This window comes from Musa acuminata, chromosome BXJ1-11, assembly GCF_036884655.1.
Source record: "Musa acuminata AAA Group cultivar baxijiao chromosome BXJ1-11, Cavendish_Baxijiao_AAA, whole genome shotgun sequence".
Lineage (NCBI taxonomy): Eukaryota > Viridiplantae > Streptophyta > Magnoliopsida > Zingiberales > Musaceae > Musa > Musa acuminata.
This window is the reverse complement of record NC_088337.1, coordinates 9,738,228-9,753,846: the sequence shown is the minus strand read 5'-3', so window position 1 is coordinate 9,753,846 and position 15,619 is coordinate 9,738,228. Positions and strand designations below refer to the sequence as shown.

Here is a 15,619-nt window from a genome sequence, read left to right as displayed (position 1 = left end):
CAATTCCCAACTTGCTTCTTGCGAGCATTATACCACTTCACCAAGTACTGTGTTTGTTCTATTCCATTAGGTAGTTTACACTTGCGATCTGCCAAGATATCTTTAACTTATTAGTTGTAGGACATCTTTGTGGGTGGTAGACTAGTTGGATGTTCCTTGAAGGATCCTGTGGATTAGAATGATAAGCCTTCAAGTTGCTCATATGGAATAGATTGTGGACTATGAATCATGTTTCGCGCTGAACTCTATGTTTGTGCACTAGTCCTTTGTTCACTTGTTGCCATAAGAATTGGAAGATGCTGGTTGCATCTTGACCAACATCATATCATCAACTTTAATCTCTTAGGTCACCCTCCCTAGTCTACCCACTTTATCTTCTTTGCAGCCCTCTCCAACCTTCTCTAAGTAGGCCAGTGCTATCTTTGTCTTTCTATGCCATTCCTTCCTAAAATGATAGGTAAATGAAATTCTTGTTGTTCATGGGTGTTCTCTTTACATGTAGAGATCGGATGAACATCACAATTCTTAGTCCGCTATAATTTCATTTAGGTGCTTCAGGACTCGGATATTAGCCTTTTTACTTAGAGCTTAAGTTGGTTTATTTGATCACCATCTCTTCTCGTGTGGGCTCTATCCCCATAATTTGCTTTCTGTTTTTTTAGAGTTTCATGGAGCTTGCATGAAGTGTATTCCTCTTGACCGTTGACGTGGATGCCATGCTTTTCTTGAGCGGCTTCTCTAGGTTTGTCATGAGTCCTCACTCGTCCTTCCACAATGAATGACTAGAGCTGCTCCTGTTGAGAAACCTGGGGCAGCATCATATGCGTAGCGAAAGAACAAAAAACAAAAATCCTAGATTTCTCGCAGAAAATAATTTCTCGTTGTTGTTTGAAGATTGGTGCGTGAAAAAATGCAAAACCAAAAAACTACATGTATATGAAAGATATGTTACTTAAGGAGATTGCATATCCTTGAAAACCTGCAGGTCTGTGGAAGAGGATGAAGGAGGTCAACTCTCCTCTTTAGCGGTGATCCATACGGCAAGCACTGTGAAGACGCTCCTTAAATCATTATACAATTCTTCTTTCCACGCGTATCACACGATCAAGAAGGGGCCAACCCTTCTTGCTGTCCACACTCCCTAAACTGGGGCTGTTGGCTGAGAAGGAGAGGGAGAGAGAAGTATAAGAGGTGACAACCAAAAAGGGTCTAGCCCATGCCCCCTTTGGTTCCCTCCTACTTATAGAGTCTCCTGTTAACTTAACCCTAATGGATCCTGTCCTATTGGGTACTGAATCTCCATCCAACTACCCAAGCCTCTTAAATTAATGGACCTCCACCCAATAATTTGTCATTGGCTCTTGTTGGATTCTATTTATAAGATCTAATAATTCAGGGGCTTACTGGATATCCAATAAGTTATGGGCTCCAACGGATATCTCGTATCCGAACCTCTACTCGTCGCAACACCTACCATATGTGTGTGACCCTCTAGGCCCAATATCGAGCTGGCCGTGAGTCATACCTGGTAGAACTCTTTTTGTCTCAGTGAATTATCATATCTATAATAATTCACTCGACTCATCGACTACGGACGCACTAAGCTACTGCGCTGTAGTCCCCAAACGATACAGGGGAATCCAATCCATTGGATCTGTCTGTCCTCAGTTACTGTGTATCTATAGTTCCTCATCCATCTAATATCCTAGAGACTGTATACTAGGCATGATGTTGTCAAGCTCATACGGTTTCTACTCAAGTATTGTTCTAATCGAATTCTCCTGGAGAACTTTTTTTCTCTCAATCCAAATGACCATGACCAAGGATTTGTTTGAGCAAGAACACATAGGATATTCCTCTCATGATATTGAGAACAGATGATCTTCTATTGACATTTAATTGTCTCGAAAGGTTGACTGTCACTCTCGATAACCGACTGTGCTAGATCTAGAACTTTCAGGCGTATAAGTCTGGTATCAATGAGTGGAGTACTTATACAAGACATCCTTGGTGTCTCAAGTCTAAGGACCATATACATAATTGGGACGACAAAATCACTATCTGACAATGAGGTAACATCAACCATTCAACATTCCGTGAGCGGATCAATCAATGAACTCATTCTCCAATGAGCACTTGCACTGTATCCTTGTTGTCCCCACATGAGCAACTATGAGACTAGTCGCCTCCATTATATGGACGGGTATACAATAAACAAGTATGTTCAGTTATCTCGATGTCCCTCTCGAGTAACCTACGATCGGGATCATTTAGGGTCTGTGCTTATAGACGAATTAGTCTCATTATCGCGATCTCATCAAGATCCGATTCTCATTACACAGATCGATAGACATCACAATATATGCAACACACAAGATAAAATGAGAAAATACCAATAAATAATAAGAAGCAAAAAGAGTGATGTGCTATCGCTCATGTGATTGGTTTACAGGACACCTATAGCTAGCAGCTCCTATGCGGTCCGCTAGCCTCACCTCAGTGATGTGTCATACAGTTCTTTCATAAAGCTTGTATTTGATTTCTTGGCCATTGAGTGTGACGGATTCAACTCGAATTTCTTAAGCCATCCTGCACTTTAATATCAGCCTAGTTGCAAACTCCTTTCAGGACATGAGGATCACAACGACAGGCAAAATGTCGCCATTGCTCTGCTATAGGGACCATACAAGCATAGGGTAGGTGAAGAACTTTGTTGGGCACGAAAAAGGACGCTCATAAGTTTCAGTTGAGAGAGCAGACTGGGGCCTAATGAACATTTATCCAATTCACTTGAATTGTTTTAAACAAGTTGAGCCACTAAAAACCATTAGTCACTCCTAGACAATAAGGGATCCCCCATCTAGCTATGTGCCACTCAAGGGGTTCTAGGTGTTGAAATGGCTGGTGTTTCATACCACAGTCTAGGTCTTGGCTCATGACTATATCTTGGATGATATAAACTCTAAAGTGCAGAAAGGTGTATAATCTTCATAACATGCAGCATGAATTTAGAGATTCTACTCTGATCGTGCACCTGTTTGCTCACTTTTCTTGAGTTATACTGAACTAGGTAGATCCTACTGTGATCTTATTGATATTTTTAGGTCGGCTTAGTGATGCTTTGTATATCCTTCAACGAATATTTACCTTAAAGGAAAATCTTTGCGCTTTGTATATCCCTCATGGAATATTTGCCTTAAAGGAAAATCTTTGCCTGTTGAACTTTTCCTGCTGTATCTATTTTTCTTTTTTTATTTGAAATAAACTCTTTATTTTGGTGTTGACTGTGAAATTAGACCATTAAATGTTTTGTCCTTAAGCTCCTTTAAGATTAAATTCTTCCATCACAGAAAATTGATTGATTCTTATAGAACTGTTTTGTCTTTTATCATAATATATCCTGTCCAAGATTAGTCTATTGATCAAATGCATGGAGATCATATTTCATATCTTAATGACCATGAAGGATTCCTTTTAACTCTGCAAAATCTTCTTCACAATACCCTGTTCAAGATAGTCTATTGGTTTTACTCAAGAAGATCATGTTATATATCTTAATGTCTATGAAGTATTACCTAACCCTCCAAAATGTTTACAATATCCTGTTGAAACTCTGTTGGTCATATGCAGGGAGATCATGTTACATATCTTAATGTCTATAAAGGGTTTCTTAACTCTGGAAAATCTTCACAATGGTGTTACAAAAATTATCTCAACTATCAAGCTATGGTGAGTCTCCTTGTTTTGCAGAATACTGGTGCTTGCTATACTCTTTAACACTATATTGTGGGTATACGTGTCATTGTTTTGATTGCTATTATCTTTTTCATTTTTTCATGCAAATATTTGTGCAGAAGAAGGTTGTGGATGTCAGAGAACAACTCAGCCGGTTATTGAGGCGACTTGGTTTAGCCCTCAAGTCTTGTGAAAAAGACACACAGGCATTTATCCTATTGTTCACTTGTCCACTTTTCACTGTTTATATTCTTGTGTTAACTATTTGCTTTTGTATGGGACTGGCGTAGCATAAATTTCATTTCTTTCCTCTTTTCAAACATTTAGTTGTTCCTGCCAATATCCATGGCTTAAACTATAATTGACATGCCTGGTTCGTGTTGCATTTGTGTTTAACCACAACAATCTTGCTACTCCCTGTTGAAATAACAAAGAGAAACTAAGTCCCCAAAGATGTTGAAGCAGCAATTTTTTGGCTCACTAGGTTTTCTTCTCTGTATGGTGCTGGATAAAAGCATCAATTAGAGCATGATTTTCAAAATTTATCCATCTACAGCAATACATGGGAACATGCTTTGATATCATCATGACCGATGCCTGTAAAGTCCCATCCCATAGTTTCTATTGATCAGAAACATAGAATCTTGAGCTTTTTCCCTTAAAAGCCACACCACAGGCATAAAGCTTGACATTCTTTAATATGAGACCAGCTTGCTTTAATAAACTGCAAAACAGTCCATGTGCTGCAATAAATGGGCTTTACTATGCTACATCTGTACTCTGGCCTAGTTGGTACCGTCTAGCTATTTTTGAGATTTAGATGATAGACTCTGTGATATGTCATACTCGTTGAAGTTCTTCAACCTAGTTCATTTCTGGAAGATGGCTCCGGCACAAACAAAGATCCTTTCTCAGGGCCTGAAGCATGCAGAGATTTTAAGGATGTTTTTCTCAATGATTGAAATTGATAACCCTTCATTATGGGTTTATCCTCAGCATAGCTGAGTTCAAAGAGTCGATTAATCATGTTCAATTTTTCGAATCCGGATCTGAGGCAAGCTGATAAATTCTTTTGTGGCCTTGATTCAGTTTGGACTAACTGGCTATGACATATCCATGATCATCCAAAATTACTGCAAACCTATCTTGCATCATATGTGCCTTAGCTGAGGCATTCTGCACTTTTCTGCTTTTCGGGTGAAAGAGCAGAATAACTAGCATGGTACCATGGTTTAAAAGGAATGGGCTTTGGGGTTTGGAGTGTGAGTTTGTATCATACTAAACTTATTGATGTGTTGCCTGGATAAATGATGGTACCCCGAATTATGCATTTCAATATCAGATTAATTTGATCAATTGGATACAAGTTAAAATACATTGGACGGAAGTCTGCCATTTTTACTTGATCATGTTCTTAAGGTTTCGGTTTCACTCATGGTATTGAGGCATCTCTTAAAGAGGTTTTCTTTTTGGTGTAGATCACATTGGATTTTCAGAGTGCCCATTGTTCTTGAGTTTTGTACTATATTATACTTCTCGGCCTGTATAGTTAAACTGAAGTCTATGTGGTACTTCTGACATTATCATAAGCCTTATGAAGTTAATACATATGTAGAAGGCGTCAAGTTCACTACATGATTTTGCTTTATGGTTGGTTCATCAACCAACATCATCCTGACCGTGCGAGCTTTTCAAAACCCTATGGGGATGCTCCAGCTAGTAAATAAGAGTTTCTTGATTCCTAGCTAAGGTAATCAGGGGTACTTGGGGGCTGGGGCAGTCCTTGAGCAAAATCTACCTCAGCAGTTAAAATCTATGTCATGCATGGCAATTGCAGAATTGTGTCATTTCGTGCTGTCAAGCCGAAACGACCTTTAAGAAAGCAGTAAATTTGAACTGAAAGAATGTGAGATTAGGTTTTTTCACTTGATCAAACTTAAACCATCTGAAGCCTTGGTTGTTCCAGTTTTTTGGTAAGCAATATGCTCCATAGTTTTTTAGAATGCTCCAATTATATGCTTCATTGTAACTTAAGCTCCTCTTTTTAACTTCAAGGTTGTTCATCTTTTTATAATTCAAATGGATAGATTTAAATTTTAAATTAAGTTGTAAGGGTAATTAAGTTTTATTTGCATTTTGGTGATTAAATCGGCTTATGTTGTTTGCAGATTCTAAGGAAGGCCATAATTGCTGGATTTTTTGCAAATTCATGCCACTTGGAGGTCTGTTATCATATGACATTATTGTGTTATGGAATACCTATCCTTTAAGACATTTTTATACCATGATTCCAAAATTATATTCCAAGGGAGATGTTTTGATGGCTCACTTTAATTGGACAAAATTCACACAATATGTGGTTGTTGCCATACATTTAACATTATAAGCATCTTTATAAATATTGTGTGAAGTTTGCCTTAAGAAGAGCTATGTAGTAAAGTCTAAATTTAGGCTTAAGGATTCAAATCATTGTCATTATAACCTGTAAATAGCTACGACCAGCAATATATTTGGACAAAAAAACTAGGCCATAGAATGATGAATAATTAAAACCAATGTCAAAAGAACCAGTCGGACAATAAACCACAAATGGAGAGGTTCAGATTATTTTTGAAGGCCAAACACTATTAATTGACATAAGAGATGACCCATGGTAAATCACATTCATAATATTAGTTTTCTTACAGGACATTTGTGGGCTGGGTAAAGCCCAAACTAGAGGTAAAACGTCAACTATTGATTAAAAAAAATTATACTTAATAATTAATATATAAAAACAAAGGCAAGGGCACTGACATGTGCCTAGGCTCTTGGGTGAGACGACTAGTAACCCATTGGAAGGGGAAAGATAAGATGAAGATGAGAATAAAAAAGAGAAAGTATAAGTTGGTGATTATCCAGTAAATTCATAATTTACTTCTTTTTATGTATATGATAAATTTGTTGAAAATCCATTGAACTTTTCTTTAAAAATCTAGAAACATTTTTTCTGTATTTTCTTGAAATCAGTAATTTCTGCTGACTTAATGTACTTTCATGTGCCATTTAATACTAATGTACTTTCTTTTTTCAGTAAGAAATTAGTTCTTATATAACTCCCAACAGGATCTGAAGCAAAATAAATGTGTTGCATTGAGTCAAATAAAAGTCATGCTCAGTACCATTTGCCCCTATGGAACTTAAATTTTCAAAGTCACACTGAAAATTTTACTGTAAGGTATGCCATGCTAGATTAAAGTTTCTTGGTTTCTGTGAAAATTTTATGTTTGTGTCGTTTGTCAAACATCATGCTTTCCCTGTTGAGTTGTTGGACTATAAGTTCGTCATCTTTTTATCTCACGTATGGTTTTGTTTTGTTTAAAAGTGCCTTTAGTCCTTTGCCCCTCCTAAGTCTAGTTATGGAGCTATTTTGTGTCTCTCCAAATTATGAAAATGCCTAATCTACCCATTTGAGAAGTGATGTGGTGTCTCTAAAACACAAACAATTGTAAGTACCACTTTAGAGGATATACATGGAAAAATCTCGCAGACCCTTCTTCATGTAAGCTGCTAAAAGGTTTTTACAATAGCTTTTCGTGTCTTGTAGAGGGATTTTATGTATGCTTTCACCTTTGAGTAGGTAAGTCGAAATTACAATATTTTATGAGAGAGGTGTATGAGACTTTGCTTAAGATTAATTAATGTCTTTTCAGTGCATCTTTGTGCCACTTAGAATAAAATTCCTTGCTTCACACCTATTAAGGGTAGGCCACATTGAATCTTTCCTGGTAAGAAAAGTATCACTAGTTCATTCAATGGAAATTTGCTCGTTTTATAAAGATATTCCTCATTTCCTTGGTCTTCCTCTTTCTTTTTTAACATCAGTATTCATTATTAACTTTTGTTACCTCAGGACCACCAAAATAGTTGTTTTTCTATCGTAGAATATTTTTGTACAACATGATATTGGTATTTGAGGCCATAAGCATGACTAAATTACTTTTCTTTTCCCTGTAGGAATATAGTCACAATGGATTGTACAAGACAGTCAGGAGTTCTGAAGAAGTATACATTCATCCTTCTTCTGTACTCTTCAGGTTAGCGGAGCAAATTATTGTGGAATTGCTAATTTGTCCACATTTTTTTTCTCATGATAGTTAACTAAATGAGATGCTTACTTCTATTTAATCAATCAAATTGTTTTCAAGTATTGTTAATAATGAATATTCCAATTCCTATCCCCTCCTTTCAGAAAAAAAAAAGAAAAAAAGAAAAAAGAATGAATGAGTGAAAGAAAAAGAATAATCTGTTTCCATATTTTTGTATTATCACATTGTGGCATTTATGCTGAAATCTTCTTGGTCTGAGGAAAAATAAGTTGAGCAAAAAGATTGAAGTCATCTCTTTCAGCATGTTCTAGTGTCGTTAAACCATGTTATGACATAGTTTTGAAAGTTCCCTCGCATCAAGAGGTAAAACATGATGAATATAAAGGATATCAAGACATTAGCGTAAAACAATTGAGACATGCTACTTGAGCCATTTTCCACAAATTTGAAATTTCAATATGATATATTGTGTTCCATGTAACATCCTGTTGGCACACAATTCATGCCAACCGTCAGATAGTCCATACCCTTGTCACATTCAGCTACTTCCAGCGTGGTATTGTGCCAGCATAGAATATCAGCGTAGGGGCATGCACTCAAAAAACAAAAGCAAAAAGAAAAAAAAAAGAACAGAACAGAAAACCTTTGTTTAATACTCTCTGGATCGAAAAACATAGAACATTATGAAGATTAGCAAAGTCTGATGCCATGCTTGTTGTTACCAGTATATTATAAATATGTACACAATCATAGTTATAATGTGATTCGTCAGTTCTTGCACTAGTACAGGAGATAAATAAAACTTGTAGTTTTAGGATGGTACAAACAATTTTATGCTCAGTTTAGTCCACTCAGCTTTCGCGCCATCCTTTGCAAATCTAACAATGAATAAATCTTTTGTTCATTATTTATATTTTGTACTTTTTTTTTTTTGCATGGGAAAAAGAAATGTGTTGGACTTTCACTAAACTTTCTTTGCTCCTGACATGTGTTTGCTGTCAACAGGGTTAACCCAAAGTGGGTGGTGTATCATTCCCTCGTGTCCACTAACAAGCATTATATGCGCAATGTAATTGCTATAGATCCATCCTGGCTTATCGAAGCTGCACCACATTTCTATCAGGTTCGGACACCTAATCTTGCCCCTTGCTGACAGTAATTACTGTAGAAACCTTTTTGTTCTCTGCAGTTGAGGATATCAAGTTGACACAGCGCTTAATTGTCCATTTATTTAGCAACTATCAGTTGGACGCTACTAGTAGTCTTTGTATTTATCCAGCGGATTGTTCATCCGTGTCTATTTGGTTTCAACTGTCATCTACCATTATTTTTCTGCGTTGTTGTTTTTCCTTTCTGTATTTATCTTTTCTTGCTAGCTACTATTTACGTTTCCTCCCAAACGGTGCCTCTTGTCTGGTTAACTGGGTCAGTAAATTGGTATATTTTGTGGGTTTTGCGTCGCTTCTATTTTCTGCGTTGAGCGGTATTTGCGCTTTTTTTTTCTATTCTTTTGTGGGTAAATTTTTTGCAAGTCTCGCTATTCCAACACTAGATTTGGGCGGCTTGTAACAGTAAGTGTGGTGAAAGCCTCACAAAGTGAAGCAGCTACTTTGGAAGTTTATCATAAGATCCGAGTTTGAATCCTGTTTTAGTTACTTACATTTTATCCACCAAAAAAAAAAACGAAAAATCTCTGCTCTACTCACCAAAAGCCTATCACCGGGCAACAAAGAGAGTGCAAGTCACCAAATCAACATGAAACCACATGCTATTTAGCTCAAAACATCAATTTTTGAGTCATGCATTCCGTGTTCTTTGTCGTAAGATGATCAACAACAACAACAACACTTCATCTTGATGACGAAGCATGCACATCATATATCTCGCACCTGACTTTAACACGAGACTACATTCCATTTGAAATAGACTGTTACATTCCAGAGAAAAAAGAAGACAACAGTCTGCAGCAAAATTTGAAGACTCCCAGTTGAATCAGCAGGTGCAGTATTGTCAGTCGACAAGCAACAATCAATCATGAAGTGAAAACTCATTAGCATTTGTTAGCTTTGTGGCTCGTTACAAAATTAGTGAAAACTCATTAGCTTTGTGGCTCGTTACAAAATTAGAATGGTGGCACCCTTTTTCCTCTTCCTCCTCCTGCAAGCAAAACTAGTTGTGGATGTACCTTCTTCACATCTCTTTGTTTCATGTGTTACCCATTTTCGTAAACAACATGGCAAGATAACTAGTTTGCGTTAAAAAAAAAAAAAAGAAGTAAAAAACAAAGAACCACTCTTCAATTTTCTCCATTTGCTATTCTTCCCACTTCCCACTTCCCACTTCCCACCTCAGGAGGTCTCTAACAATTAATTCCTGCACAAGAAAAAAAAAAAAAATTGCTAGAAGCTGCAAAAGAGACAAATCAGTAATTTTCCTGTCACCATACCATACCATACATACCATACATGGTTCTGATACATTCTCCATCATGGTTATATTTCTAGCCTGCTTGATAAATCCAATATCTAATTCCGACTTTATTATTCCAAGAAACGATGACCAGATAGATACCTACGATAGCATTATTGCACACGATACGCTTATGGGGTGCTACAAGTATCCTTCTTTGGTTAGCAATTTTTTATGCGATAGACAAAGAACTTTGTGTGTGGTATTTGGAAAAGGCTCCCTCTTATGGTGCCATTGTCATTACGATTAGGAAAAAAATTGCGATTTCTAGGATTTGATCTTGAGGTGACGAGTATTATTAGCCTACTTTAGTAGGATCGAGCTAGCTAAGATCCACGTGTTAGGCCATGATTGGTGTGAAATATTCACGGTATCATATCCCCCAAACATTTGCATTTCGAGATGCAAAACTTGCCATGTCAAATGCAATCTTTCGATCATCCTATTGTGGCCTACTTGTGAGAGCTTAGGTACATGTCACTTGCACTTGGCCAAAATTGGGTGTGGCTTAGTTACGAGAAAATATGCTTAGTAGGAAGACGAGGGTAGTGTAAGGGATTCTTCAATAAGAAATGACTATTGAGATATTGACAATGGATTCTTGTAAGTATTCTACGAGACTCTTTCATGTCATCCATCATATTCAACTAGAAAGTGTACCTGACATTGGATTGATTCTTCAATGCTCATAGTTGATCGATCTTGTAAGTATTCTACGAGATTCTTTCATGTCTTCCATCAATATCAACTAGAAAGTGTACCTAACATTGGATTGATTCTTCAATGCTCATAGTTGATCGATCTTATAAGTATTCTACGAGACTCTTTCATGTCATTCATCATATTCAACTACAAAGTGTACCAACCCATTACAAATCACACAAGCCCCGTTGCTCCTCTTGTACAACAACAAGTTGATGTTTCCTTGACATGCTCTGATACAATGTCCTTAGTATGTATGCCAGAAAAAAAAAAAAAAGACAACTTTGCACCATAGGAAATGCCCTATTTTGGTAGGGATCTAGCTGGACTAGAAACCATGTGTCAGGACACAAATAGTGTGTATTCACCATATCAAAAATCAAAAGGGCAAAAATAAAAGGATGACAATTCAAAGCAAGCATAAAAAATTCTCTTGTCCATCAAGGTCTCATTATCTATCATTTGTTAATACCTTCTCATGTTATGGATACTGCTGCAATAAATACCACCACATGTGACTATAGAATTAGAGAATCATTGTACCAAAGTACATGTTTCATCATTTAGGGTACTATATTAGTGTGTGCTTTGGGAATTATGATTACAACTACAGATATATAAGACAGACAAAAAAAAAGTTAAAAAGGACATGTTTTTAACTAAGAACCAAAATGTTTAAAGGCAAGAATTGAACACTAACCGTCAATGATTATAATTCTGATTATAATAAGTTGAGCCCAATTATCAAAAAAGCCTCCTTTCTTGATGACCAATGATTGATTATAATTCTTCTGATGGGAGGAACACAAACCACCTCACCCCAACAAACCATTAGATAAACAAACAAATAAATAAATAACAAGAAAAACACATACTTCAGTGAAATAATATCAAAAGGATGTCTACGAATAACGGGTCATGCTTAATATATGCTAAACTTTGCTTCTTTTTCGTATGACTTTAAGCAAAGAAAATTCTCTAGAAAATTGATGCAACATCTGTAGTGATGCGGCTAGATAATTAAGGCAAGCCTAGATCAGAGCAATTTAGGAATGATTAGATGAAAATTAAAGGGCGACAAAGAATAATCTTAGCCACCTCAACTAGAAGTTAGTTCTGTTGTAGAGCTAATGGAAGATTCAAAGTAAAGCAGATCATATGTTGTAAAAGTAAGAACTAACTAACTCCGTAGTTAAAATACATAAACTAGTGCAACCAAAGTATGGATGAAAAATATGAATAAGAAATTCTATGTAGTCATAGTTATCAGCATAGACGAAAAAAAAAAAAATCAACCAGAAACAAGGACGTAAATACTACAGGCATGAGTTCCACATATAAAGCTCGTAAGAACTTGAACATATGAAAGATCTCGAAAATTGACAACAGTTACAACCTTAAGTTATAATTCTATCGAAAGACGATTTGAATACTTGGCTAATGCTAATACGAAGGCCTGCCAGTTTATCAACAAAAATCTGAGGACACACATTGAACATGGTAACAAGATTCAAAAGCATCGGAAAGTTAAAAGATTGTAGGTTGTGTGCACAAATGAGAAATAGGTATTCTTAATGTTTTATCGAAGAGACAGAACCACGTTCAGATAGCAACAAGTTAGTAAAACTATACAATGCAATGCTGAGCATGAGAATAGCAATGCTACTTGCGAAACACATTAATAAAGAGCAATGATCTTCTCAATTCATGCATATGATTGTCAGATTAACTTAGAATCAGCTAACTAAAAGTTAAATGATGCAGAGCTATTGGATATGCTCCAAAGTACTAAAAGCACATAATTTGCCATATTAAGTAGACTAATGCCACAAAAAAGGATCGAAAAGTAATTGATGATTGACATGCATCTTCGAGCATCTAAGCATCCGATGTCACAGATTTCGCCAACCTTCCCTTTAGAAGTTCCATCTTTTCTTTGAGTTCCACCATCCTCCCAAACAGAATGACAACCGATGAATCATACTGTTCAAGCTTAAGCATCCATTCCTTTTCAAAACCATTAATCATCTCCATTGCAGTGCGTCGAATTTCCTCCTCTTTCTCAAATCGTTGCCTTTCCAACTCCTTGGCAGAAAGAACCAAACCACCAGAGCCAACGACAACATGATAAAGAGGCTCATCACCCCGTGGGTACTTTTTTCTGTACTCGGCAAAAGCTCCGCGTATTTCCCTCAATGCCTTCTTATAACCAATGACCAAGTTGGCCATGACATTGATCTCATGCTCGTAACGGCAAGCTTCCAGATGCCACTTCTGTTGCTCTTCTTCCCTTGTCTTCTCTAAGGACTGGATGACCCTGTCCTTTTGCTGGAGCATCTCATTCATGCACTGCAACTGCAGTTGCGCATTCATGCGTGCTTGCTCTTTTTCTGCATATACCATCCTAGCTTTTCCCACATCAAGTTCGACTTGCTCTAGGATGGCATCAAGTTCTGATGATGTACTCTCCCAAATTCCACCACTCCTGAACCTTTTTTGCTGATTGTTCTGTGAGAACCGCTGGGGGTCATCATCATTATCATCTTCATCATCGACCTCACTGATTTGTCGTTTGCCATTGTTGCCAACGAAGTAAGGTCTACCATGACTAGGGTCTAGATGAATGTTCTTATGTGCATCAGTACTCATTGTCAAGAATTCACCAGAAGAGAGAAGGGGATTCATAGGCTGACCGTAAGAGATATTGACATTGTCCATTACCTGGAGAAGGTCTGTGGATGTTAACCTATCGAATGAAGTCAACCCATCCAATGAAGCATATCTTGCTGAGAGGTCATCAATATACCCTTCTTCTACCCTTCCTTCCCCGTCTTCTTTACATAAATTCTCAAACTCCATACTTCTCACACCGGCTGAATTGCATCGCCTCAAGCACTGCTCTGTACCTCCATTATCTTCCTCTCGCAGCCACTGCTCCTCTCCCTCCTTGAACTGTTCAAAGTCATTCGTCATATCCAGATCCCCACCCAAGCCCAAAGTTAACCCTGGTTCATGTTTTTCTCCAGCGACATCCACAACATCATCTGAACTTCTAATCCTTGCAGCATCGTCCTCTGTAACATCTTCTGCGTCATCTTCCTCCTCTGCGATCGCAGCATCCTCCAAGTTCTCAGCCTCAGGCACAGGTTCAGGGACTGGCTCAAGCTTACATTCAGCTTCCTGGAACAACCTCGGCTGTTGGTGTTTCATTAGACACTGCAAGTGCGAGGCATAATGGCAAACGGCAGACTTGGGCGCCTCCAGCAGCTCCTTCTCCACCAGCATCCACATCAACCCCGCCCAATCTACCTTGTGTGGCTGGCCTTCCTTCACCAATAGGTGCGCGGCCATGACTTCTGCGGGTAGTATGCAGGCATCATCCTGGAACGGGAAAAGCATGAAGCCTGACATAAAGCCCAAGACGGCGGCAGCTGACTCCTCCCTGGAGTACATCTCGGGGTTGGAATCAGCAGCGCCAGACTCCGAGAAGCCAGTCTTGTCCTTCTTGACCGGGAGCATAAGGGCGCGGGCAAGATCAGCGCGGCTGACGGTGATTCGGAGGTCCTGAACGAAGCTGCGGCGATTGGGGGGGTCGTAGTTGGCGATGAGGGGGATGAGGAGGTCAGTGCGGACGTCGCGGTCGAGCGGGAGGTGGGCGAAGTCCCAAAGGGCGAGGGCGCGGAAGAGGGGCTCGTGGACCGCGAGATCGACGTCGGCCCCGGCGTGATCGGAGGGGAAAGGGACAGGCCGGAAGCCGGCGGTCAGGAGGGCGAGCTTCTGCTTGGCAGCGGCGCGCTGCTTACTCGACAGGGCTTTCTTGCGCTTGGCCGGGGGTTTCCGAGGGAGAGGCGAGGGGCGGGGCGGCGCTGCCGGGAGATCGACCGCGGCGACGTCGGTAGGTGGGGCGGCGGCCGGAGACATAGTAAGTTGGGGCTCGTCTTCTTCCGTATCGGCGGCAGCCGGGTGTTCTGATACTTCCTCTCCCTTGTCAGACTTGGTCGCCGGTGATTGCGATTGGGGGTTTTCTTGCGGCGACGAGGGATGGGGGAGGAGGGTTTCCGGGGGATCGATGGGGGATTGGAGGCCGGACATGGGAGGAGGGGAGGCGGGGAAGGAATTAGGGCGGGGTTGGGTGGAATTCTTCTTGGTCTTCGTCTTCTTCTTCTTCTTCTTCTTCTTGGGCGGAGGCATGGAGAGGAGTGGGGAACGCCAAAGGGATCCAATAATTTATTGCGGGTTTGCTCGGTTCACTGAACTCGCGGCTCGTCTTCGTCTTTATTTTCCTTTTTATTTTTTATTTTTTTTTTATTTTTTGGAGTAGGAACCAAAGGGGGACGCTTTGAGCCTTAAGGCGTGTGAAGAAAGCGAGGACGGGTTGGAAATTGTTGTGCACTCAAAACGTGTCAATGAAACGGGGCGTCCGAATCGCGTTTCCTTTTCGGATGCTCGGATCACCGCTGTTCGAAAAGTAATTGTTGGGTGTTGGGTCATCTGAACCCGTCTCACTCCATAACTATTTTTCATTAGAAATTTACAATTTGTGTTTTTTATTTCGATAAAACGAGTGATTTTTTTGCTTAAAAGATCTATTCAAGATATATATATATATATATATATATATATAT

General features: G+C 39.0%; 2 protein-coding genes across 5 annotated transcripts in view; one reads left to right on the top strand and one right to left on the bottom strand.

Annotated features, from left to right (window-relative positions):
* Positions 1–9,290, top strand: part of LOC135583147 (probable pre-mRNA-splicing factor ATP-dependent RNA helicase DEAH9) — a 40,901-nt gene extending 31,611 nt beyond the window's left edge. For all 4 annotated transcript variants that reach the window (XM_065089776.1, XM_018820704.2, XM_065089775.1 and 1 more), the window contains 5 exons: positions 3,631–3,729; positions 3,855–3,941; positions 5,904–5,957; positions 7,732–7,811; positions 8,829–9,290. In XM_065089776.1, the coding sequence (XP_064945848.1) occupies positions 3,631–3,729; positions 3,855–3,941; positions 5,904–5,957; positions 7,732–7,811; positions 8,829–8,976 (468 nt within the window). In that variant the 3' untranslated portion in view covers positions 8,977–9,290. The remainder of the gene's footprint in view (positions 1–3,630; positions 3,730–3,854; positions 3,942–5,903; positions 5,958–7,731; positions 7,812–8,828) is intronic.
* Positions 9,291–12,672: 3,382 nt separating this feature from the next.
* Positions 12,673–15,281, bottom strand: LOC135597180 (uncharacterized). Its single transcript, XM_065089774.1, has one exon. The coding sequence runs from the start codon at positions 15,183–15,185 to the stop codon at positions 12,873–12,875; it is 2,313 nt and encodes a 770-aa protein (XP_064945846.1). The 5' UTR covers positions 15,186–15,281; the 3' UTR covers positions 12,673–12,872.
* Between the last annotated feature and the right edge of the window lie 338 nt (positions 15,282–15,619).

Bases quoted from the DNA above. Each gene is read 5' to 3' on its own strand.
- LOC135597180 (XM_065089774.1), bottom strand. From the start codon at position 15,185: ATGCCTCCGCCCAAGAAGAAGAAGAAGAAGAAGAAGACGAAGACCAAG.